Source organism: Sceloporus undulatus, chromosome 3, assembly GCF_019175285.1.
Source record: "Sceloporus undulatus isolate JIND9_A2432 ecotype Alabama chromosome 3, SceUnd_v1.1, whole genome shotgun sequence".
Lineage (NCBI taxonomy): Eukaryota > Metazoa > Chordata > Lepidosauria > Squamata > Phrynosomatidae > Sceloporus > Sceloporus undulatus.
The window spans coordinates 208,588,189-208,613,739 of NC_056524.1; the positions used below are offsets into that span (position 1 = coordinate 208,588,189).

At 40.0% G+C, this 25,551-nt stretch overlaps 2 protein-coding genes across 6 annotated transcripts in view; one reads left to right on the plus strand and one right to left on the minus strand.

The window, feature by feature from the left end:
* Positions 1-5,878, minus strand: part of SLK (STE20 like kinase) — a 47,565-nt gene extending 41,687 nt beyond the window's left edge. The window contains exons 1-2 of the mRNA XM_042458496.1: positions 5,575-5,878; positions 3,854-4,701 (exon numbers count right to left, since the gene is read on the minus strand). Coding sequence (XP_042314430.1) covers positions 3,854-4,003 — 150 coding nt within the window. The 5' untranslated portion in view covers positions 4,004-4,701; positions 5,575-5,878. The remainder of the gene's footprint in view (positions 1-3,853; positions 4,702-5,574) is intronic.
* A 112-nt stretch (positions 5,879-5,990) lies between these two features.
* STN1 (STN1 subunit of CST complex) overlaps positions 5,991-25,551 on the plus strand; it is a 36,807-nt gene continuing 17,246 nt past the window's right edge. For 3 of the 5 annotated variants that reach the window (XM_042456998.1, XM_042457001.1, XM_042457003.1), the window contains exons 1-5: positions 5,991-6,209; positions 17,643-17,705; positions 18,716-18,925; positions 21,598-21,693; positions 25,088-25,159. In XM_042456998.1, the coding sequence (XP_042312932.1) occupies positions 18,793-18,925; positions 21,598-21,693; positions 25,088-25,159 (301 nt within the window). In that variant the 5' untranslated portion in view covers positions 5,991-6,209; positions 17,643-17,705; positions 18,716-18,792. Of the gene's footprint in view, positions 6,210-17,642; positions 17,706-18,464; positions 18,613-18,715; positions 18,926-21,597; positions 21,694-25,087; positions 25,160-25,551 lie in introns of all 5 variants that reach the window. The other 2 variants (XM_042457000.1, XM_042457002.1) reach the window with 2 other exon arrangements.

The following is a 25,551-nucleotide window of genomic DNA, read 5'->3' on the forward strand; positions in this document are numbered from 1 at the left end:
ACTGCCCTGGCTCAATGCTAGGGAATTTTGGAAACTGTAGTTTTGTGAGACATTTAGCTTTCTCTGTCAGAGAGCTCTGGTGCCATAATAAACTACAATTCCCAGGATTCCGTAGCACTGAACCAGCACAGTTAAAGCAGTCTCAAACTAGATCATTTCTGCAATGTGTTTTGAACCAATATCTTCCTGCTAGAGACACAGATGTCTAACACAATAACTCTTGTTGTGCTCTTCTTCCTTATTTTCAAACAAATAAATATATTTGAGATTTACAATAAATATTTAACACTCTGGAAAAGTTGACTATTCTGTAGGCAAATGGGTGGATTAAGACTACATTCTACATTTAGAACAGAACAGTCAAGAGTTACAATAAGACTCCAGATTACTCACCAAGTAGGTTAGCCCACAAGTGACTAATGCAGAAAAACAAGAATCAACTTGCATAGCATACTTCCTTGATTTGAAAAATTAAAAGTGATTAGCACTTCAGAACAATACTCAATGAATTGTCTAGACTCTTATGTTGCTTTCTAGTTTTTCCTCCATTTTTTATGAGGCTTGAATCCTGAATTTTAAGATAGATATGCAAAAAATACTACCAAAATCAAGGAGGAAGCTGTTTTATGCTGAGGCAGAGCATTGCCAGGGTTCCAGGCAGTAATCAGAAAGAAAACCAGAACACAGTAATAATAATAATAATAATAATAATAATAATAATAATAATAATAATAATTTAAAAAATAAATAAATAAATAAATAAAATCAAACACAGCCTTAGCTCCTAAAATGAAAAAACTCCACTGCTGCCTACTAAAAAGTCTACTAGGAGACTCAGACTGAGGGGGATCTTGTAGGATGTGTGACGTTGGAAATTCTTTAAAACTACTGAGCAGAAATCTACCAATTTTGGTTAACTCACTGACTTGCTGTACTCTTTAGAAAGCCAAGGGGAGGCACAGGTGAGTACAATGAAGGTGGGCACTGCAAACATTGCTTCCAAGAACATTCGGTCAGCTAGTCTAAACCACATAATAAAAAACAAAATAGAACATGTCACCTGTTTATTATCTGACAGTTAAAGATTTATATCAAAATTCTTAATATAAAGAATTTACAGCAGTGTGCGCTCAGGACAGCTTCCTCCATTCAAAATAAACAATAAAAGAGCACGTAAAACCCAACAAAACCCAGCAAATTGCAAACAAGAAACACATCAGCATTAATTGAAAATGTTCTAACTAAAAAAACAGCCACTGGAAGTGGGTATTCAATGCATGTTTGAAAGTAGACAACAAAGGGACCCGACAGCAGTCTCTAGAAAAGTGACTCCATAGTCTCAGTGTCATAACAAAAAGGCCCTCTCTCTCATACATCACAGCTCTACTTCCATCAACAGAAAGACAGTAAGTCTTGGAAACAAAGCAAAGTTCAAACAGGTTCATCATAGGAGACAGTGATCCTCAAGATAACTGACCTCAAGTTGTTCAGGTATTGCAACAGGAAATAAATGGTCTTAAAACAGTCTGAGATAACAGATCTGGAGCCACAACAAAGTACTGTAGAAATCCCAGGATTCCATAGCATGGAGCCAAGGTAGTTAAAGCCTTGTCAAATTGCATTAATTCTGCAATGTGGCAGCAGCCATAGGGAACATTAGGGAGAAGGTAAAGGAGTGAAGTTAGTCGTGCACTCAGCTAGAGCACTGGGAATCAACAGTATCTCAAGATGGACTCAGCCAGCTCCTTGATCTGCTCTGTTCCTTCTTTTCTTGCAGCATATAGGAAAAGGGAGGGTGAAATGAAACTGGCTGGGTTTAGCTGAGTCTTCAAAACACTGACTAAGTCCACCTTGTTCCTCCATCGTTCTCATGTGGAAACAGAGAAGAGGAGGAAATCTGGTTATGCACTGAGTTTTTGGGTGCCAGCTAATTCCTGAGATCACAACTCATCCAGTCAAAGTTCTGGCTGAGCCTGTTTTATTCTTCCAATACCATCACAAAATGTCCAAGGAATGCTAGCTTTGCTAGGGACCTTATGATATCATGGGATGAATTTTCAAAAGCAACCTAAGGCAAGGAAAAGGTAAAAAATAAACAGGCACCTAAGATTGACTAGTGGTGGCAATCTATGGTATGCCCAGCTATTTCCATTGATCACTCTAAAACAGCATTTTAGATCAGCTATGATATCTAAATGCTTTTCTATGGTAACCTCACACAGTATGTCTATTGGGCACATTATTCATATTCAGTTATAGTAAATAAACATGAATAAAGAATTGCAAAAGCATGAATGATGAGGACCTTATGTTCTACTTCCCAAAGATGCATTTTCTCTCCTATTATCAAACAGGTTGAGTCTCCCTTATCCTGAAACCAAAATATTCCAAAAACCAAAACTTTTTTCATGGGTGGCTGAGAGAGTGATACCTCTGTTTTCTGATGGTTCAACGTAAACAAACTTTGGTCCATGGACAAAATTCTTGAAAATATTACATAAAATAACCTTCATGCTGTGCGTGTCAGGTGTATACGAAGCTTAAATTAATTATATGTGCAGACTTGGGCCCTGTCTCCAAAATCTCTCATTATGCAAATGCAGGTATCCCAAAAGAAATAAAAAACATCCAAAATCCAAAACACTGTATATACAGAAGGAATGAGTAGGCCTACAGTAATTAAATGAATTAAACTGTAATGACTTTTGCTAATCTGATAGAATTTTTGAGGAATGTCTACATTATTGTAGAAATACAATTGGCATAACACATGAAATGGTACAGTGTAATACTAACCACGTTGATTCCTCAGCCCAGTACAACCATTTCCAAGCAGGAGGCCAGTTTATATGACTACAGCACTAGAAACATTTTTGATTTAATGACAAATGCCTATTCTAAAGTACCTTGGAAACGCTCCTCTCAGTTTCCAGCTAAGCACCATTAACAGAAAATGACAGGTGCTGAAAGAGATGCCATTACAAAGAGCATTTTTCTCCACAAACCTGGATCAGTTTTTACACAACTCTATGCACACATCTAGCATTTTTCTAAACATACACTGCAGTCCTATAAATTAATACTTGGACACTTACCCACTTGTAAGAGTGGCTCAAAGCAGGGGTGGGGGGAGTTAGGGAGAATGCAAAACACCAGGACACAACTACAGCTATGTTGCGCATCTACCACAACGAAGAACACGACTGACAGAAAGACTTATGCATTGAAATTATATTTTTCATCAATGTTTATGTGCTTTCCTCAATATACTTAAGTTCTACCATGTCACAGTATAAAAGTCTGCTCTCTAGTGAGCACATGATTTAAAACAGTCTGCTCTTTTAATATATTACATGTATTTCCCGTACTCCATTAATCAGCATTTAACAATAACTGAAACTCAAAAGGCAGAATAGTGCATCTAGTTATCAAGGGCTGATTTCTTCTTAGTGTTTGCTTTTATTAGTATACTATTGATCTCTACAGTTTACAAGCACACTGTTCTGTCAGGGAAAAGAAAGGCTAAACTGATTCATAGAATGCCCAATAAAGAAAAGCTAGAATGATGCACTCACTGAGGCTGTACAAACCCAATATTTTATCAAAAGCACCCCCCATTCTGAAAAAACACTGAGTTGATACTCTCTCCCATAACTTCCACTCTTTCCATTTGTAACAGTATAGCAATTTCACAAAATAACTGGACAGGGCAAGAAAGAAAACATCTTTGCTACAAAATCAGATCAACACTAGTATAGTGAGCTGATTCGCAAACTCTAAAGAAGATGTAATGCTCCAATGTCTTTCAGGACAACGGCATGCCATATTAAAAAAAGCCTTTGTTATTTTTTACCTTGAATACTTTGCCAAAAGCACCATCTCCCAGCTCTCCAATAATTTCCCAGTAGTCCTCTGGATTCAGGTCCCTCTTGACGTGCTCATACTGCTTCTTCTTCTTTTCACCTCCCAGTTTGAAGATCTTACGAAAGTTAAAGAACGACATTTTTGCTTTTAGCTGTATCAAAAGTTACCCCAAAATAGTGCCAGAGTTTAGACAGACAGCACCCAGGCTCTTCCCAAAACTCTTTGTCCTTTCCTTGCTTTATGATCCAAAAAATACAAAATAATAATAATAAATTAAAAGAAAAACAAAAGGCACACAACTGTGACTATTATGCCACGGGACGATACTGGTGCCACCCGCAAAAGAGCAGTCAAGGGCACAATTTTTCACCCTATTTGTTTTATAAATCAGCATACAGTAATCCGGTATCAGGAGGAAAAGGGAAGACCAACAAGGAGGTTCTTGGAAGTTTCTCACGCCGGCTTTGGTAATCTGAGTCACATGATTAATATTAGTTCCTTGCTCATAACAACGACACAGCAGCTCAGGGCAAGGCCTCAAAGGCTCTCTCGGAAAAGTCTATGAATGGCGCGCCACCACAGACTCCTGACTGTTTCACTGATGAAAGAAGTACCACCCAATACTTGGGGCTAGATACTTGTGCTGAGCAACAAGACGGTTGTCTCCAAACCCTGCCTCAAGAGGACTTTATTGAGCCGGGGTTTTCTGCAGCGTTTCAGGTGCACGCCTCCTCTTCCTTCTTTCTCCTTCACTGAAGACAGCATCTAACACTCCAAGGCTGTGCAGAACGTCCATCCTCTTAGAGACCTGGGTAAAGAGGAGTCTTTTGGGGCCGCCTGTTGAATGGGATGGGAAGAAAGAAAAGGGTGAGACACACAGGGAAAAAGAATGAATTCCCTATGAAAACTACCCCCCTCCTTCAAAAAAACAAAAACCTTGGCCCATTTCCTCTTCAGACTCAACCACGCCTGTTTCTTGAGAAAGGAGCTCCACCAGAATCACTGTAAAGTGGAGTCAAAGTGTAAAAAGCCTGAGGAGGTCCTGAAAGGACTCCTTTTTGCCTCTTGTGAACCTGAGGAGGTTCTGAAAGGAGCTTTTTTTTCCTGAGGAGGCAACAGCCCCCCAACCTGTGCTTTTGCCCCCTCAGGAAAAAAGCTCCTTTCATAGAATCACAGAGTTGGAAGAGACGGCAAGGGCCATCCAGTCCAACCCCATTCTGCCATGCAGGAACTCACAATGAAAGCATCCCTGACAGATGGCCATCCAGCCTCTGCTTAGAAACCTCCACAGAGAGAGCCTCCATTACACTCCGAGGGAGTGTCTTCCACTGTTGAACAGCCCTTACTGCCAGGAAGTTCCTCCTAATGTTGAGCTGGAATCTCTTTTCCTGTCATTTGAATCCATTGCTCCGTGCCCTAATCCCTGGAGCAGCAGAAAACAAGCTTGCTCCTTCCTCAATAAGACACCCCTTTATATATTTACACAGGGCTCTCTCATCATCTCTTTAACCTTCTCTTCTCCAGGCTAAGCATCCCCAGCTCCCTAAGTCTCTCTTAATAAAGCATGGTTTCCAGAGCCTTCACCATTTCAGTCGTCCTCCTTTGGACACAAGCTCCAGTTTCAGACTCTCCTGAGTCTATCCCTAGGATAGCTTTCCTCTCAGGGGGGCCCTTAAGTCAAGAAACCACTCAGAGTCACACAGCAATTACCTAGGCGTTGAGTTCGGTGGCCAACGGAGGAAGGGGAGGGAAGCAGGGGGAACGTATAAACGACCTCTCCGTCTTCTCCTGGGCTCCCACTTCCTCCCTCTGGACACTAAGCCGCCTTAATATGCCTCTTTCCTCGCCTTCCCCAGCCCCTCCAGCCGCCCAGGAGCTCCAGTGCTCCTCCCTTCCTCCACCAACCGCGCATGTGCGCTAACTTCCTCTCTGTCAGCCCCTCTGCGCTCGCGCATGCGCACTGGCTCCCTCCTTGTCAGCCCCTGGAGCTCGCAAGAGCCTCGCGCTTCTTCGGCCAGTTCGCTAAACTGACGCCAACCGTCCTTCCGTTGCGCCACGCATGCGCAGTAAATTAACACACACTCGCCCAACAACTGTTGATTCTATTGCCCTCCTACGTCACCTTATTGGGCGGGTTGAAGGAAAAAAATAAATATATAACGGAAGTAGGAAGGGACAGAAGGAAAAGGGGAGGAGCTAGCTGAGCTGCAGGAGCGGCTGCCTTGGTTTTCTTTCCGGTTTCTTCTCTTCCTCCTCCTTTTATCCTCTCCCAGTCTCCTTTTGCACGTGACCTTAGGTCGGCGCTCGGCGGACCAATAGGAAGGCGCGGAGCTCTCTTCTGGCGGGTAAGTATCTAGCGTAGATTCGAATATTGAGGAGAGGGTCTGAGAAGGGGGCGGCTGGTTTTCCGTTATAGTCGAAATAAAGGGGGCGTGTTTCAAGTCCCAGCGTGGTGTAGTGGTTTGAGCATTGGGCTAGGACGCTGGGGGACCAGGGTTCGAAGCCCGGTGGGGCCGTGGAAATTTATTGGGGCTGCATAAATGATTAATTAATAATAAATTAAATAATCCAGTTTGACACCGCTTTAATTGCCAAGGCTCGGTGCAGTGGATTCCTGGGATTAGTAGTTTGTTGTGGCTGACAGGAAAGGCTAAGAACTACAACTCTCAGAATTCCATAACACTGAGCCACGGCAGTGCAGCCACTGCCTCTGAAACCACAAGGTTGTGAGTTCAGTCACAGCCAGGGGCTCAGGGTCCCTCAGCCTGGCTTCCTTCTGAGGTGGCTAAAATGAGTACCCAGAGTGGGGGCAATTGCCTTACACATTGTAAACTGCTTAAGTGCACTGATAAGCAAGTCACACTCTCTCAGCCTCAGAGGGAAAGGCAATGGCAAAAAAAACCCCCGCTCTGAGGAAATTTGCCATGCTAGAACCTAGTCTTAGGGTCGCCATTAGTCAGAAATGGCTTGGGAGACAAGTTCATTTTTAGCTTGTAAAATGAGGGCAGAGGACTGTCAAATAAATAAGTTGTAAGCCGCTCTGAAAGCCTTTGTGGCTGAAGAACGGGGGTATAAATACTCCAGATACATACATAAATAAATAAACAAATATAAATGTGAGAAGGCTGATCTGGGCCCACAACAAACTCCAACTCCCAGAATTCCATAGCCTTGAGCCAGGGTGGTTAAACCAGTGCCAAACCAGGTTATTTCTCCAGTGTGCATGCATCCCAGGTTTAGGACAGCTTCCCTCAGATGGCTAGGTCCCAGAACCAAATACCAGGGAAAGCTGTGGTACGACATAAAGTCCTCAGGGTTGGATAACTGCTGTTGAGTAACAAGTATGAACTTGAGTAGCATGAACTTGCTGTAGGTCCTGGCAGGGCTGTCCTTAGGTTCGTTAGAGCCCAAATAATGTAGGGATCCAAAACGAGATGCATTTATTTCAGGATAGGCTGACACAATACAGCAGTCCTTAATAAAAAGCTAATCTGGCTCTTTCCTTGCTGAGCAGAGATGATAAACACTCACTGCACTCTCTGCTTGATTGGGAGAACCTCACATTAGATTTTATTGGTCCAAAATACACTGCAGAAATAATTCAGGCCCGTGACAGACGGGCTCAAAAGTACGCGGGAGCGCATACTAGGGTTAAGACGGGGCGGTGCTTCAGCACCGCCCTAGCCCTAGTGCGCGCTGTGAGCGCACAAAATGGCAGCAGCCGTTCCACACGGCCGCCGCCATCGATACGTCACAGCCGTGCCGCCTCCAAACGAGGCGCCGTGGTTGTGACATATTGGGGTTGTGGCAGGGCGCCTAGGGCGCCCTTTCCGCGACCCTGGAAGGAGCTCCGTTTCGGAGCGCCTTCCTAGTTTGGTCTGCTGGGCGCAGGGTTCAGACGGCTGCGCCCAGCGGACCAAAAGAGAAAGGGGCCAAACGGTCCCTTTCTCCTTCTCCCCGCCTCCGCAGGGTGTCCTTGGGGCTTGAAGCCCCAAGGACACCCCTTTCCAGGCTCTGGGGAAGGGGCCTTTTGCCGCTTCCCCGCAGCCTGGAAAGCAGCGGATCGGGGCCTCAGCGGCTGCCGCTCTGGCCACTGAGGCCCCGATCTGGCGGGGAAAGGTGTGCCTACAGGCCGCCCAAAAGGGGCGGTCTGTAACGCGCCTCAGTTTGAGACCGCTTTAACTGCCTTGGCTCAATGCTCAATCCTTAACATACCTCAAAGCATTTTTATCTAATGCTTGCTCATTCCTACTGCTGCTTTGTGTCTTTTCTATCTCTTCCATTTATTATTGACACTGTTCATGGGATTTATTTTTAACTATACAAATGATAGTAATAGAAACAAATCTGTGGCACTTCTCACTAACAAATTATGGGTGCATCGACACTGTAGAAATACTGTAGTTTGGTGCCACTTTGTGCTGTGGCACCATCATATGGGATCCTGAAATGTGTGGGTTTATAAGGTCTTTAGCCTTCTCTATCAAATAGTAGTGGTGCCTCACAAAACAATCCCAGGATTTTGCTTAAGAGTGCCTGTTGGGGCTAAGAAGATAAGAAATCCCTTTTGGAGAACTTTTGGATAAGGAAGCACCATAAGCCATTATTTTACCCCCTGCCAGCCTGGAAGCAGGAAACAGACATGTAGTGATCCCCAGCCCTTTTTGTTTCATGGGAAGATGTGGATAATAAGTGAGTGTCATGACACCTTTCATGTATCATGATGGTCGAAACACATCCAGTTAAACTGCATGCTACTACAGAAGTCTAATCCAGGAAAAAGATATATAGCATAGACACAAAATATCTCAGACTGCTTTCCTCGAAGCATCACTTCTCAGCCTTTTGGTTGAGATCAAGCAGATGATATATGTAGAACTCATTAAAAATTGGCAAAACACACAAGCAGAACGCCTCGCTTGCTTTTTGTCATCTTACTTTTTCTATCACTTTCCCCCTCACTTTGGTGTCTGTCATGTTTTAAAGCAAAGCACTTCTTGGAGCAGGCCATCACTTTCAGTTGCCAGAGTGATCCGAAAAGTTGGAAGTTCAGTTTGCTCCACAGACACATTTATTCTGTCAAATTGTGAACAGGTAAAACAAATGGTCCAAAGTCATCCAGCTAACTTCATGACTAAGTGTGAATTTGAACCCAGGTCTTTCCAAGTTCTGTAACCTTTATGCTGTGATGCACTTTTTTGTCTGTAGAGCACTGTCTGTCAGGCATTAAATGGCTTAAATAAATCACATGAAAATGTCTTGCAAATGGATTACCGCAATATTCATGACCTCTAAGTAGTCATTAGGCTTTTGTTTTCAAACTGGCACAAACTGATTTTTTTTTTTTTTTTGGTAACATTTATATTTTCACTAAGTCACATAATAGCAAGGATTTGAAAAGTATTAAGGGATGAAGGCACAAGATTTTCCCATTTTAAATCTGCAACACTTTTCACCTCAGAAATCCTGATTGTTCTTCTGACTACTGTACATCTGTTTGTTTTTCAGACTGGTGTTAAGTTCTTGAGAATATGATTTGTACCACAGAATTACAATAAATGACTTATTCTATTTATAGAATGTTATTTGTTACTCTTTTTTTATATGTATGAGCCATTTTTCAATTAAGTTGATTATGACTGACTGCAAGAGCACAAAACGTAAAGGACATAGCGATTTCTAATTGTACATTGAGTGTACAAAACAAGCAGTAAGGTCATGCCACTATTAATACATGTGTTCCTAGTGGTGACTGTGTCTCTGTTGTGTGCTGTGAAAACTGAAATACCTGAGAGCTGAGGAAAATGTACATACCTGATGCCTAGCAGTGTGGAAGTGTGGGCATTGCTGATGGTATGCTTAGCACAATCCTATTAGATTTTCCATTTGAGCTAGTAAGGCTTGGCATTAGCTGTTGTGCTAACGACTGAGCTGTAGGGCCAAATTATGGTTTGGTGAATAAAATTGGTTGGAAATTGGTTGGGTAAGAAATGAAAAAGCCAGTTTAATTCCTGGAAGGGGATAGAGTCATGCAGCATTTCTATGTAAAGTCAAATGTGTGGAGGTGGAGTGATCCTGCTGCTTCATTGTGCTGTCAGTACAGTTTTTCTCTGTACAAATTCTCCTAATGAGGGAGTAAAGTGTTATTGTTGCCAAGAAGGGATTAAGGACTGAACTGGAGAGCATTTTAAAGTAGAATTACAGGTTACATAAAAATGAAAATTGGCGTGGATTCCTGCCAATAGTCTAAATGGCGAGTTCGAATTCCTGTTCATTTGAAGTCAGCTCCACAATATCAAGCGTACTGGCTGGCTGAGTACTTATGCTGCTCTTGAAGCCTGTCTGGTTTTGCAACTGTACCAGGGCAAAATTCAATCTCCCTTTCATGCATAATATGCCTGGGTCTACCTGTGGGAGATTGTAAATAGTCACTGAACATATTTAGTAGTTACTTAAATTGGGAATTCAAATTGAATAGTTGTATTAAAACTGATAAATATATCTTTTTCTGTATCATGTCTTAGATTTAGAAAATCTTGTGTTAGTATATTGAAGACTACATGTATGTTTTAGGTCTGCTTCAGCCGACACCTGACACATTCCACTGTGTCCAACAGAGATTACTCTTGAATGTCCATAGAACTGCTGTCTCAATTTGATCTATAAAGAAGCTATCTGTGACAACTAAATCATGTAACATAGGATTGCTCTGGGAATGTGTGTATAATAATAGCATTTCTCCTGATATTTTACAGTGAACACCTTATGCATATGAGGTATGCACTATTAATATGTGATTTGTCAAATGGCTCTAAAGTAAACTAAGGTATTCTTAAAAGTAAAGAAATTATTCTTTTTGAAGTTGATAAGTAGAAATCTTTTTAATGCTCACAAAATAATGCTATTAAACAGTCCTCTTCTTGCCACTAGAAGAATATCAACTGAATTATACTTAATTCCAGTGGAAGTGATTAGGCGCTCCCAAAGGGAATAATCTGTGCAATCTTTCTGCAGCATTTTTCCTGGAATGATTTATATCGTCAGTGCCATAGACGTCTGAAACAGGATGATTAGATGAATAATATGAACAGAAATTCCTGACCAGCTGTCAGTTACAGTATTTGTCCCTGGTAACTTACTTGGTAGTTTACATTAAAATAACAAGTGTTAATAGTTGAGCCTAGCTATTTTCTTACCTGCCGATCCCCATGGATCTTTCTCTTTTTTACTGCCTTCTATCTTAACAAGCATTACTGTCTTTTCTAGTGTATCATGTCTTCTCATGATTTGGCACCACTACCACCACAACAACAAAGAACAGTCTCGGCTTAATTATCTTGGCTTCTAGGGAAAGTTCAGGCTTGATTTGCTCTAGGATTTATTTGCCTTTTTAGCAGCCCATGTTATCTGTAGAGCTCTTTTCCAGCACCACATTTCAAATGAATTTATTTACTTGTTCTCTGATCTCTTTATTGTCCAACTTTCACAACTATACACAGAATATAGAGAAAGAAGAATGGTTCCCATTTGGCAAAGGAGTCAGGCAAGGCTGCATTCTATGACCCTGCTTGTTCAACTTGTATGCAGAATATCATAAGAGGAGCAGGTTTAGACTCAGAAGAAAGAGGAGGGAAAATAGGAAGGAACATATACATTCTAAGTCTAAGATATGTGGATGACACCATATTACTAGCAGAAAACATCATGAACTTGGAACAGTTACTCAGAAATGGTCAGTACAGACTGTCACAATACAACGGTTTCGTGGCAGCGTGGGAGTGTGTCGTTCAGACGGTGCATGCCCCTGCACTTCCGGGAAGCTGCACAGCTGACCACACATGCACCAACTTTATGGTGCTGTGGCGGTGCAGCATTTAGACTCCGTACGCCTCCGCAGTACAGCAAAGCCCCAGCGGGGCAGGGAAAGCTACCACAAAAAGAAGTGGCAATTTGCAGCTTCTTTTTTCACGGTGGCAAAACCCTGGAGTGGGGTTGCCACAGCACCCACCTGGCTCTTTTGGGGTGGCATCACGCCATCTCTTTGGGCTGGTCTGTTTCAGCCCAAAGTTAAAAGAAGAAAGTTCAAAAGCAGGCACATAAAGAAAACAAAAATAATGACCATGAAAGAATTGTAAACTCAATTTAGACAATGAGGAAAATAAAACTGTTAAAGAGTGCCCATACCTTGGATCAAATACCGATTGGAATGGAGACTGCAGTCAGGAAATCAAAAGACTGGGAATGGGGAGGACAGCTATAAAGGAACTAGACAAGATAATAAAGAGTGAAAGATATACAATTGAGCACTAAAGTTAAAATCATCCAAGCCATTGTATTCCCCATCACCATGTATGGATGAGAGAGCTGGAAAGTAAAGAAAGCAAATAAGAGGAAAAATCAACTCATTTGTTTTTGTTGTTTTGTTTTTTATTTGAGATGTGGTGCTGGAGAAAAGTGGTGAGGATACCATGGACAGCCAAAAGGACAAACAAATGGGCACTTGAGCAGATAAAGCCAGAAATATCCCTGGAAACCAAGATGATCAAATTGAGGTTGTTGTACTTTGGCCTTCTCATGATGTGGCCAAAGTTCAACAGTACAAAAGGCAATAATGCTAGGAAAGGTAGAAGGCAGTAGAAAGAAAGGAAGACCACACACCAGATGGCTAGACTCAATTAGGGAGATCATGGGTCTGAATCTACAAGAACAAAGTAGAGCTGAGGAGGATAGGGAGGCTTGGAGATGTCTCATTCGCAGGATCGACATCAGTTGGTGATTACTCGAGGGCAGTTAACAACAACAACAATTTGGACATCCTAACTAGCATTCAAGGAACTGGGATTAATACAAATCAGTTGTGAAGGAAAGGATTCAACATATAATATGAAATGGTATTCTGTAATGTTTCTGGAAAGTATTGATTTCTGGAATATTCTAGATAGCTGTAGCTTTTGTTAGCAAAACCTGTTTGATTGTGACCTATAATTTCAGAAGTATGTGTCCAATGTTTAGCAGGCAAATGGACTAAGGCTTTCTAAATATTAAAATGCCAACTTGAATACAAGACATTCTGAAAAACCTGTAATTCTGGGCTTCTGTTATTTCAACCACCTCCTTTTTGCAATTTAAGGAGAGGCTTATTTTCATTTGTAAAGGAGAATTGTAATTATCTGGGAGCTGTAGAGGAACAATCTACTATCACAAAAGATTATGTCATAATAATTTTTTAAAAAGTTTGTAATGTGTTGCATAAACCTGTTACTTTAATGCAATAGTCCCCAAACTGTGCCCTTTAAGAGATTTTGGACTTCACCTCCCAGAAGGCTTAGCCATGTTGGCCAATAATCTGGGATTCTGGGAGTTGAAGTCCAAAATCCCTTAACGAGCACAGTTTGGGGGCCACTGTTTTAATGGAACAGGCTTACAATAGCATTATACTTTCATTTGGAAATTCTCCCTGTGACATAAACTACTAATTGACAGTTTCATTTAGGCTGTATCCACACTGCAGAAATAATCCAGTCTGACACGGCTTTAACTGCTGTGGCTCAGTGCTATGGAATTCTGGGAATTGTAGTTTTGTGAGACATTTAGTCTTCTCTGTTATAGAGCTCTGGTCCCACAACAAGTTACAATTCCCCAAATTCCATAGCACTGAACCTTGACAATTAAAGTGGTGTCAAACTGGATTATTTCCGCAGTGTGAATGCAGCTGTAGCCCACTAACATTTACCTTGTTACAGCACACTGAAACTGCAGTATCATTTTATAGTGCTTCATGTTGATTTGTTTCTGTATATTATTTCAAGTGACATTCCTGGCTTTCCTAGTATAACCAGAAGCCTAGCATACTCACCGTAAATGGTGAGCTACTATCTCTGTGAACAGAAGAAGTAAAGATGCCTTGCCTCTACTATTGGAATAACCTTTGCACCTGTGTACCATGGACTTCAGCACTACCTTTATTTCCCTTTGGGCTTAGCTTGCCTTTCCAGAAGTAATTTGGCTCTGATGGGACCAGCCATGTTTCAGAGGAGAATTCTATTCTCCATGGAGCAGCCACTCTGATTCCCTAGCTAGGACAGAAAGGTTAGCTGGATGGTGGGCACAGCAGAGGAGAACAGCCATTTGAAGGGAGTAGATTGGGGTGGGCAAAGTGTAGTCCATTGATTTCATGCGGGCCCCATCTCTAGATGGTGTGGTGAGCATTTCTCTCCTCCTCCCTCTTCCCCATACCCACTCTGGGTGACACCAACCTCAATGATGCCACTGCTACTGCCTTTCATCTTCTCTTATGTCTCCTAACTATATACAGTCGGCCCTTCTTATACACTGATTTTTTATACATGGATTCAACCATCCACGGTTTGAAAATGTTAAAAAAAGTATAAATTTCAAATATCAAACCTTGATTTTTCCATTTTTTATAAGGGACACCATTTTGCTATGTCATTATATTTAATGGGACTTGAGCATACACGGATTTTGTTAGCCATGGGGTGATCTTGGAACCAAACCCCAGCGTATAACAAGGGTCCACTGTATTCTTCGTCTCAGTCTCAATTAACATCTTCTCCATTCTAATATATTAGAATACACATTCTAATATATGTATATGTTCAGAGCCAATTTACCACCAAGCCTGCTTAGAACAGAAGAGATCTAATTTGTTTTATACTTCTTCTTCTTCTTTTTTTTTACTTTCAGTATATCCCCCGTACATGCTGAGAATCCAGAATAGTAAGCATTCTCTAGACAAAAGACTGGTATTCATACAATGTTTTCAAAGCATTATTGGCTTTCTGGCTATTTTATTATCTCTGCCCTAAGTAATGCTTAATTGCTGATGCTGCTAATCCATACAAGGCAGAGGCTATGTAGGTCATTATTGGATTCTTCACCTAGCTGAAGACTCAAGTCCCATCAGGCTCATGGCTTCCCAGCTTTCTCACTGACCAAGAGAAAATGCCCACTGGGAAAAAAGCCCTTGTTATATCTCTCTAGTCCAAAGGTTCAGAATAGAAACCGGCCGAGGTGCTGAAAGAGCCACAGGATTCTTTTTTAAAACAGATATATCACGTAATTACATGCTGCTATACTGTAAAATGAAATGTGCACCACAATACCACAGTTTCTGCTCTCTTCTACTAGACATTTGGCTGAATATATTCACTGGATTAAAGGAGGTAGACTTCAGTTTATGAAAGCTCATGCTGCCAACTTCTTTCTTTCAGTTAGTCTCAAAGGTACTAAAAGATCTCTCTACATAAGTAAAGTGCAGGTATGTAATCTGTCTTTCTCAGTTCTGAGCAACTAACATTCCTTTTAAGGGGATACAAGAAGTACCATATATTATATGATCACACATTTCCAAAATCAAAAAGGAGCTTTGTGCCAGGTTAAAGAAAAAAGCATGTCTTGTATCTTTTGCCACAAGACTCTTTATTGTCTGTTTCATTTACACAGAAGCTATTCCTAGTTTGAGAGCAGTGTTTGCTGTATGAAAACAATCCTTTTGGTTGTTGTGTGATTACAAGTAATTTTATGCTCTGTCTCCTCATGCCTTTTTGAGAAAAACCAAAAAGCTAAATAATAACTTCATACTGAAGGTGACAAAATGCTTTAAAATAATATTAATACTTTTATTTTATTTTAATAGTTTGTGTCTTACAGAAGGTTATAGCTGCATACTTAATGTAGATCATAATTAAACATTAGCAGTTGCAGTGTTTGTCCTTTACTAATTCTCCCAGTAAATACACATAAAGTATAAATGATGGAGATACTATTTCTGCACTGCTAAAAAATTAAGACAAGACATTTCACATTGACTTATGTCAGAAATCTATCATTACTTTCACATTCTCTTTTCAGTTCATTGTTGGAACAATTTCTGATGTCAGTGCGTAAATTTTTGCAGATTGGGTAATAGTTTGGTAATGGAAAGAAAGAGGCAAAATGGACAGTGAGAATATAAGAATTGAGAAGTGCCATGAATGACTACCTTGTGGAAATTGAGATTGCAGCACAGAAATGGACCTTCACACTTTTGTTCTGCAGCTTCATAGTATTTCTGTCTTTGCAAATCTGATGGCAGGCACCCAACACTGGCACCACAAAACATGTTTAATTCCCACACTTTATTGTTTTTAGGAGGGCGAAAATACTTAATCCTGAAGTCTTGGTAGGTGCAGAAGGTGTACAAGGATGCTATGGCACTGTCCTGCACTACAAAGAGCTGACACAGATCTAAATAAACTTCTGTGGCAGCTATGATGACAGCAGCAAATTCAGTGCCAGCTGTTGAGTTTCAGAGGTGCAAATCCAGAGTGGTCCAACACCTGGTGGAGTGTCCTATCTGGCACCTAAATCCAGGATACTGCCCACTCTTTCTTTGACAGGTAGCAGCTACATAACACCCCATCTTTATGTCCTATTGCCATCTCCACTGTTACCTCACAATTTAGTCAAAACTAAATAGGAGTCACAATTTCTGAAGTGGGTAAGGGTGGGGGCTCCCCAAGTAAGCTTTCCTTGTCATTGTTAAAACTGTCCCAGAATCTCAGGTATGCCCACCTAACAGGGTTGTCGTTTTCCTATTGTTGCTCTTGTTGTGTTGCTTCAAGTTCTTTGTGACTTATGGCGACACTCAGGTGAATGCCTGAGGTTTTCTTGGGGTTTCTTGGCAAGTTTCTTCAGAGGGGTTTGCCATTGGCATCCTCTGAGGCTGAGAAAGTGTGACTTCCCAAGGTCATGCAATGGGTTTACATGGCCAAACAGGGATTTGAACCCTGGTCTCCAGAGTCATAGTCCAATGCTTAAACTATTATGCCATTAAAAGAATAAAAATGAGAAGGATGAATAGGTATGCTGTTTTGAAAACCACAGAGGGAAGGCAGGATATAAATGCAGTAAACAAAGTGTAATCAGAAACCTACAGCATGCAATAGGGACTGGAACATTAAATTACAATCACCAGCTTCAAATTGGGTCTGATATGAGGATGGCATTGTCACAATGTCTGGTCAAATATTTCGATATTTTTACGTACAGTGGACCCTTCTTATTATCCGCTGGGGTTTGGTTCCAAGATCCCCCGTTGATAACAAAATCTGTGTATGCTCAAGTCCCATTAAATATAATGACATAGCAAAATGGTGTCCCTTGTAAAAAATAGAAAATCAAGGTTTGATATTTGAAATTTATACTTTTTTTTAAACATTTTCAAACTGTGTATGCTTGAATCCGTGTATAAAAAATCTGTGTATAAGAAGAGCCGACTGTATTCCTCATTTCTTGGTTTTTTAGTATGTAGTGTGATGAAGAGTTCCAGAGTTAAATAGTTTGTATACCCTTGTGCTGTATTGTTTGTTCCTAATGAAAGTCTTAGTCAACAGTGAGTTTTAGGTTTGTTACTTTTTTATTGATTCAAACTAAAAAATCTCGCAAGACTTTTCTTCTATTAAAAAAGAAGATAGACACAAATGAGGTCTGCCCTTCCTGGTGGTCAAAGGATGGTTGTGCAATACATGCAGAGCATGGCAGGGGTTAGACTAATTAAGTGAAAGCCCTGGAGATAATGAAATTCATCATTATGTTATAAATGACACTGTATTGGTCATTGCTACTAATGATACAATGTTATCTTCAAAGATGGTAACAACCGTAACGCATTGTAGGATTTCTGGGCAGCAGGGTGCAAAGCACACTGTGACCAGAATGTAGTCCTTGCTTGAATTTTACTTCTCATGTTAACCTTCTTTTAATTAACTCCACAGGATGCCTGACCCGTATTGCTGATTCTCAGACTTTACATTTGCCAATTTCATGCTGTCCAAAAGGTATGGAGTTTCTTTTCTTAACAGAAATTAATAGTTGTTTACATTATTTGGACATTTAACTGATCCCACTAGAATACTGCTTGCTGCATATACACTTGATGTCTCAAATGACACTAAAGATCCTTCTAGTTTCACTTTCTCCATGGTGATTTTTTTAATGTCTTCCTTTTCTGTATGCTTAATGATTCTGTCTTTAATAGTGGATCACATCAATTTGTCTGCTATTCTACCTGGATCCCATTTTAAGGGTTAGTACGAAGTCAACTATTTTTAAATTCTCTAGTACTAAGGCTGACTTTTAGGAATAATTTGGATTTTTATTGGAAAAAGAGCAGTGCCATATTTATGTTTCTAAAGAGCTCTTGAGTTTGAAGTCATAGGTGTAATTTATTTTAAAGAAGAATGATGAAAAATAATTCATTATTTTTTTTGTGATCTCTTTATTCTGTTTTCACTCATTGGGGTCTTACAGATCTCTTTGGTAGGCTGTTCTCTAGGATGGGTGTCATTACAGAAAAAGCCTTATTTTTAGTGACAGTGTATCAATATTTATAAAGGACTCTGGAATAAGGCTTCTAGTGATGAATGGAGCATACAGGAAAGATGTTGTAATGCTCTTAATAAAATGCTTCTCAAAAACAATTTTTTTTGGTACAGTACTTGTCTTCTTTTCATCTGACATCTGTTTTTCATGGTTCTTTGTACCTAACATTGTCCTTTCATCATTTCTGTAGCACAATGTTTCTCTTTCAATTGCAGCAATGTGAGCAGTTATAAGAGAGCCAGCACAGTGTAGTGGTTAACAAATCTTGCCAAGAAAACCCCACAATAGGTACACTTCAGGGTTTCCATAAGTCAGAAACGACTTGATAGCATACAACAATAACAATTAGGTATTTCAGTTCAGGTATTGTACTTTTTTTTTAATACATTTTTAGAATTAGATTAAGACATTCTTGTATTTGAATATGCTTTCTAATTTTCTAATGTCTAATTTTCTCCCTTTTAAGGCTGGCAACTATTTCATCTGAAGCTCTGCTTGCCATTGATTGATTCATGATCTTCATGGTTGAAGGTTCATTTCTAAATGTTTGCCACAGCTACAGATTCAGAGGTAGAGGTCCCATCACTATTATGGGGCTTGAATCCTATATTTTCAGCCTTTGCAAGACTGTACATAAAGGACATATTAGAAATGAAGGAGTCTAAACAGGTTCCAGGTAAGGGCTAATTAAGTGGGTGCATAAAAATATTACTGTTTTTTAATGAAAAGCCTCAGCTTGCCTTAGTCACCTTCCTCAATAGGGAAAAAAAGAAAGACGGAAGGAACTTTATGCAATTAGTTCTATATATCTGCTTTACATCTTTGACTCCCATAATAAAATTATCTTGCCAAATTTCCAGTTCATTGTGCAAAACACATGGCTATTACAAAGGACTCCAGCAGTTTCTGAAGGGAAAATACCTTCCATTCCATTCCAGGGATATGGCAGTTTTCTAACAATCAAATCACAGTACATTGGGCTGAAAAACCTGTTGAAAAGCAAATAGCTTTGATGTTATCCGTTTAGTCTGAAGGAAAGGTTTAGAGAGTCCCAGAATGATTTAGGAACCCAGGCTGATTTTGGGTTTCAGTGTCCATCATCCCAGCCAGTATGGCCACTGGCTAAGTAGGATGCTGGTTGTAGTCAAATATAATGGGGGGGGGGGGGGCTGCCAATAATTCCTCTCCCCCCAGAATTGACCTCTGTGGCAAACTCTAAAAGTAGTCCAAGACAAAGTATTGAGACATAGTTACTGCTGGGCAAATGAGGCTAGGAACTGTTTGCTAAGGAAATTGCCAGCTAAGAAGGTCACTATTTTAACAACTGTTAAAATAGGTGAGTAAAAGTTTATTGAAACAACATGGATCAAGCCTTAGCTATTAATTAAAAAGAAATACCGCTTTACTTTTTAAAAAAGTAAATACATTCTGATTGACATAAAACAAAAAAACAGAAAAAAGATGTTCAGTCCTCAGTTTGTAAAGAGAAGAGTGAAAAACCAGTTTCTAAACATGCTTTTTAAAAACATTTTGATTTCTATGTGTCTGCATGTACACCTTATTTTTCTTTTCAGTGTGTAAAGCAATGTGCTTTGTTTGATTTCCTGTGCTGTTCTGGGTAATATGACCCATAACTCTTCCATGGAAGACAAGGGTTGGTTTTTTAGGGCCCATACAGAGGCCTGTTACAGACTGGCAAAATAAAGCTGCTTTGGGTCACTTTGGAGGTATGCTGTTTAAATGATGCATGCATCCTAAGAGGTCAGAAGCTGCGTCAAAGCTATGCTGAAGTGCTTAGGACTGGAGCATGGCTTTGGCGTGGCTTCTGGCCTCTTAGGATGCATGCAGCATTTAAATAGCATACCTCCAAAGTGACCTGAAGCAGCTTTATTTTGGTCTGTCTATATGGGCCCTTAGTTCTCTTTATTACACTTGGGCCTTAAGAGTCAGAAGTCAAACTAGATCAGATCAAGCAAAAAGAAGACTCAAAATTTTAATGTCTTTTCCAGACAGTTTTCCTCTCGCCATTCAATCAAGGTGATAAGCATCAGAAGTGCTGCTCTGGTAAACATATAGACAAGTTACCCAGGGCAGACTCTATTATTGCGAGCAATCAGAGTAAAGCCTCTGCTGTCCATCAAAGACCTTAGTTCTTCTCAAATGGCTGAGAAGGAGACCTAATTTATACGCAACAGCTGCCACGTAGAAACATTTCCATATCAATCCATATTGTATGCAGCTGGACACATATATTTGCCATATGGGAGGCATTCACCATTGAGGAGAATTTACAGTATATTTTATATGTTTGAGTCTGAGATGCAGAACAGATGAAGGAGACCATAGTGCTTGTTGTCACATTGTAAACCTGAACCTTGTTCCGTAGCAAAAGTTTAAGCCATATTCCATGGCACCACCACATGTATACCAGAAAAATGAGTGTGTACATTTCAATCAAACATTTGGTGTATAATACAGACTTGTAGAAAACTTAACTTTGTCTCATAATCTTTGAGTTTCTAATTTGAGAATTTAGCCCAAAATGTAGGACATCTAAGGTCCTACATTCTTCTTAAATGTCCTACATTTTATCCTACAATTGTCCTATATTTTGGTCTAAATGGCAGCCCTACATATGGGAGGTATGAGGGAAAGGCAATGTGAAGTGAATGGAATTTAATTTCACTGGAAAAGGTTATGGCTGGGAGTTGCCAAAAGCATTTATTCTCGGAAGTCTGTCCTAATAATATATCTATTTAATTTAGCTTCTTCCTTCTTGCCAGAAAGCTGTTTCATTGATATATCTCCCTAGCATGAGTGTTTTTAGAACTGTGACTTAAATTTGAGAAATAGGAACTTTAACTTTCTTATTGGATGCTCATACAAGAGAGTGGGATATTTACAGTCAGGACTTTCCTTAATTACAGTAACTAGAACTATAGTGGAATGTGTATAGGAATGCAGTGTGTTGTACTGTGTAGATGAGATGGAAGACACTGATAGTTGAACTATATTCCCACTATAATCCTGAACCTCTAAATCGCACCACACAAATGTGAAACCAAATCTGACCATGATAGTCTGATCAAGTCTGAATCTAGTCTGACTCAGTCTGCAGGTTTAGTTTGAAGGATAGAAATTTAATCTTTTGATCAAAAGCTGATGTCACTGATCAGATATTTTGATTTAAGCTTGACGGAAACTAATAGTGTGAAGCAGTTGAAGCTAACTGACTAAAACTAGGTACAACTAGGTGATACAGGGAGGATTGGTTGGATAGAATTAAATGAAGAATGACAGGAGTTCAAACAATCAAATCTAGAAACATACTATTTCTTGTCTTTTTAGGTATTTTCTTTTATAATAGGCATCCAATAAAGCAAGTGGATATTCTTGGAACTGTGGTTCTAATCAAAGAAAGAGATGCCTTCCATACTTATGGAGGTAAGCATAATTTCTATCAGCATATTTCTTCTATGCTTATGCTTCTATGAGCTCCTAAGGTGGGATATAAGAAAATAAAGTAATAATAATAATAATAAGTGGCCATTAATACCATAAAGTTGAAAGACCATTGATTGAACAGCTGGGCTATTTTTGAAAAGAAAAAAAATCTTCATAATTTTTAGTGATGTATAGCATAGACTTGCTCTCAATGCAGTCTTGAAAGATGCTCAGTACAGTCTTGAAAGGAAAGCCAACATTAGCATATATTTGAAAAATGTCTTGTGGCTGTTTGTAAACATTTGAAACATGATATTATGATATACTTCTGTACATATGAACTCAGAAGTAAGCCTGTTGTAGTTCAATGGGATGCACTCCCAAGTAAGCGAGCATAGGATTGTAACCTTCCTTTTTTATAATTTGTCGATGGATGTGGGACTACCTAAAGGAGAGTAATCTACACTGAATCTGAGATAATGGTTTCAGTTCTTTCCTATAGATAGACAGAAAACCAGGTTGTTCAAGGGGCTCTGATAAGAAGGAGAGCTGCTTGTGTACAACAAACAGATCACAAACTCAGCAGTACCGCTCCATTCCAAATTCTTCCAGTTCTGTTGAATCCTTTCAATTGTGTAAAGTAGAGCAATAAAGTTCTGTTCTTAACTTTTTGAAGGGTGATACTTTTAAAGTGATTATTGTTGAGAGGTCAGACTTGGGGGAGGGTTACCTAAATCTGTCACATGTACTTGTATATAAGCACACATAGGGATGCCTCGGATCATTGGTCCATGGAGTCCATTATTGTCATTGTTGGCTAACAGTCAGATTGACTCTTTTTGTATGCAAGAGCTTCCATGCTCTGTCCAAAAAAAGAGTGAGGAACTGGCTACCTGCCCATTCTTGTGAAAACGATGATTTGTGGTTGCTTATTTTTGTTTAGAAGAGATAGACTGTGCCTCCATTTTCTTCATATCTATTTCTTGTTATCTGACCCATCTCCCAGGGACGTAGCTAGGATTTTAGGAAGGGGGGGTCCAGACTAAGTGCCACCATTATAATGGGGTTTGAGTGTGGCGGCGCAGCAGCACACACCATTCATTTTTCTAATGGAAGGGGGGGGGTCCGGACCCCCAGAACCCCCCCGGCTACGTCCCTGCATCTCCACAACTCAGCATGTAGAGACCCCTTTTTTATATGTTACCTTCAGCAAAATTACACCAGTGAAATGTCATACAGTACACTGGTGCCTCGGGATACGAAATGATCGGGTTACAAAATTTCCGGGATACGAAAAAGTTGGATTGGCAAAAACTGTTTCGGGTTACGAAATATTTTTCGGGTTACGAAATTCATTTCGGCGCGAAATTCAAATGCTGCAAAGTGCAGCTATAGGCTTTCCAGTGCTAATGGAAAGCCTTTTCGGGTTACGAAATTTTCGGGTTACGAAAGGAATGGCGGAACGAATTAATTTCGTAACCCGAGGCACCAGTGTATATTCAAAGTGAACTTAGCAAAAGCGTTGAGTTCTCATCACTTCTCTCCTCCAGATTGTTCTCCTGTTTTCTCTGTTTCTTTCTCTGCATGTTCAAACTATTCCTAGTTTCCTTTTCAGGCTTTGTGCCCAACTACTCCTCCCTGTCCTAGCCAGAGGCAAGGTGAGCTAGCTAAAATGAGTTGCAACTTTCACTTATGTCTCTCTGTTTAAAGTGAAGTTGTGCCAGCTGGGAAGCTAATTGGTGAGTGTTGCATCAGCTGGATTAAGTGCCCAAGACTACTGATGCATGATATACTCCTTTGCTTGGAAGGAAATTGCAGAAGAGAGGGAATCCTTTCTGTACTAAACAGTCTGGATTGTTTATCTTAAAAGTTTTTTAAAGGAGATTGCTTGTTGCAAGCACTGATTGTTTAGAAGTACATGGTTCATACAGATAACAAACACAGGCTTACTAGGTAAGACTTGGTTTATCAGGCCACGTATCCTATTGCTGAAAATGATCAGTAACTGATTTGAAAGCATGGCTTCAAGTAATGTAGGTAAGTACATTAAGTAAGTAAGTTCTTTTTAGATTGTAAGCCTGAGGGCAGGGAACCGTCCAATTAAAAAGATTGTATGTACAGTGCTGTGTAAATTTACAGCGCTTTATAAATAAAGGTTAATAATAATAATAATAATAATAATAATAATAATGTAGTGTCACAAGTCTAAAAGTTATTATAGGTTCTTGGATAGAAAGTATGGATAAGCGGTATGTTTCCAGTGGGTGCTGGAGAGTGACAGTGCATAAATCCTATCATAAATACCATAAATCCTACATATTTAAAATGAAAGCTTTTTCTTCTGCTGTTCATCTCTTTGATTTCTCTTCAAACTGTTGCTATTTCTGGATACTGTCTTGTACCCAATACAGTTTACATGCTAAATAAATATAATTGTTACCTATCTTGTATCTGTTTTGGGATGCATAATTAGTGTTGGATGATTCAACAAAGGACTTGTATGTAGTGTTTGTGTTTCTAGATATAACAGAATACAAAGGATGGGCATGGGAGTGGACAGCAAAGGCAAGAGCAAATGTAAGCCCATAGCAGTAAATTAAAATGAATTTTAAAAAATTGGAATCATAGCCCAACACTCAAACAACTACTCCACACTGACTCTTAAGGGGGAAGGTTGCCATTGCCTTTCTCCAAGGAAGAGAGTGATTTGACTGACATCATCCATTGGCTTTCCGTGGCTGAGCAGGGATTTGAATCCTGGTAGGCCATAGAAACCCACTGGCTGACCTCCTCTCTCAGAGGAAGGCAAAGGAAAACTCCCTCTGAACAATTCTTCCCAAGAAAACCCCATGATAGCCTTAGGGTCACCATAAGTCAGAAATGACTGGAAGGCACACAACAACAAACAACAGATAGAAGAATGCCAGTAATAATAAGCAGAATAACTTTATCACAGAGTAGGGAATGTATTGTGCAACAAACATTAAACCTGCCAAAACAAACAAAACCCATTTTCTTTCTACATTTTTATAGCCCAGTATAGTCCCAGATATCCTCTTAACTCACTTCTTCATATGCAGAAACCTCTTTTGCCACCATGCAAGGGCCATAAGTGAAAGAATTTTAGAGGATGAATTGTGTTATGTCTTGCTTACCTGGATGGCAGCTTTCAATCATTTGATGTCCTGCAGCACACAATAACAGTTGAAATTGGGAAAAGTGATGGGAGGTATCTGATAGTCATTAAAGATATGTTGTGCTACTTAGATATTAAAAAAGAAACACATTGCCGAGCAAACGTGTTATGTGGCTTGGTAAAAGTTAATGTTTATGTCCTGTTGCTCTGTATTCTGGAAAGGTAAACCTTCACTACTCTGTTGCTCTTTTCTTTTAGTGGATGATGGCACAGGAGTTATAAGATGCATCTGCTGGAAAAATTCACTGGCAGAACAGAAATCTTTGTCAGGTAATGTTTAGATCTATAACTACTTGCCTTCAGCTTTAGCTTTCATAAAATATATCAGAATATCTGTGGTTAGGGCTGTTTTTAGGTGCTTATTGCATTTTCCTGATTTCAAATTTTTCTATACACAATGTAATTACCGGTATGTGAAAATGTAAACGAACGACTGCAACAGCAGTCATTCACAGCTAATGGCTCTGGCTGTCACCTAGCTGATCTTTCAGTCCAAGCCTTCAGTCTGGCCAAAGAGGCTTCCTTTATTACAGCTCCTAATGAATATCTTCAGCTCTGATATAGGGAGACATAAAAATGAGTGCGTGTGTGTATTTGTTCACCAATAGATCTCTTGAAGCTGACCAAATTATCTGAGATGTGTTATACTCTCTTGAATACAG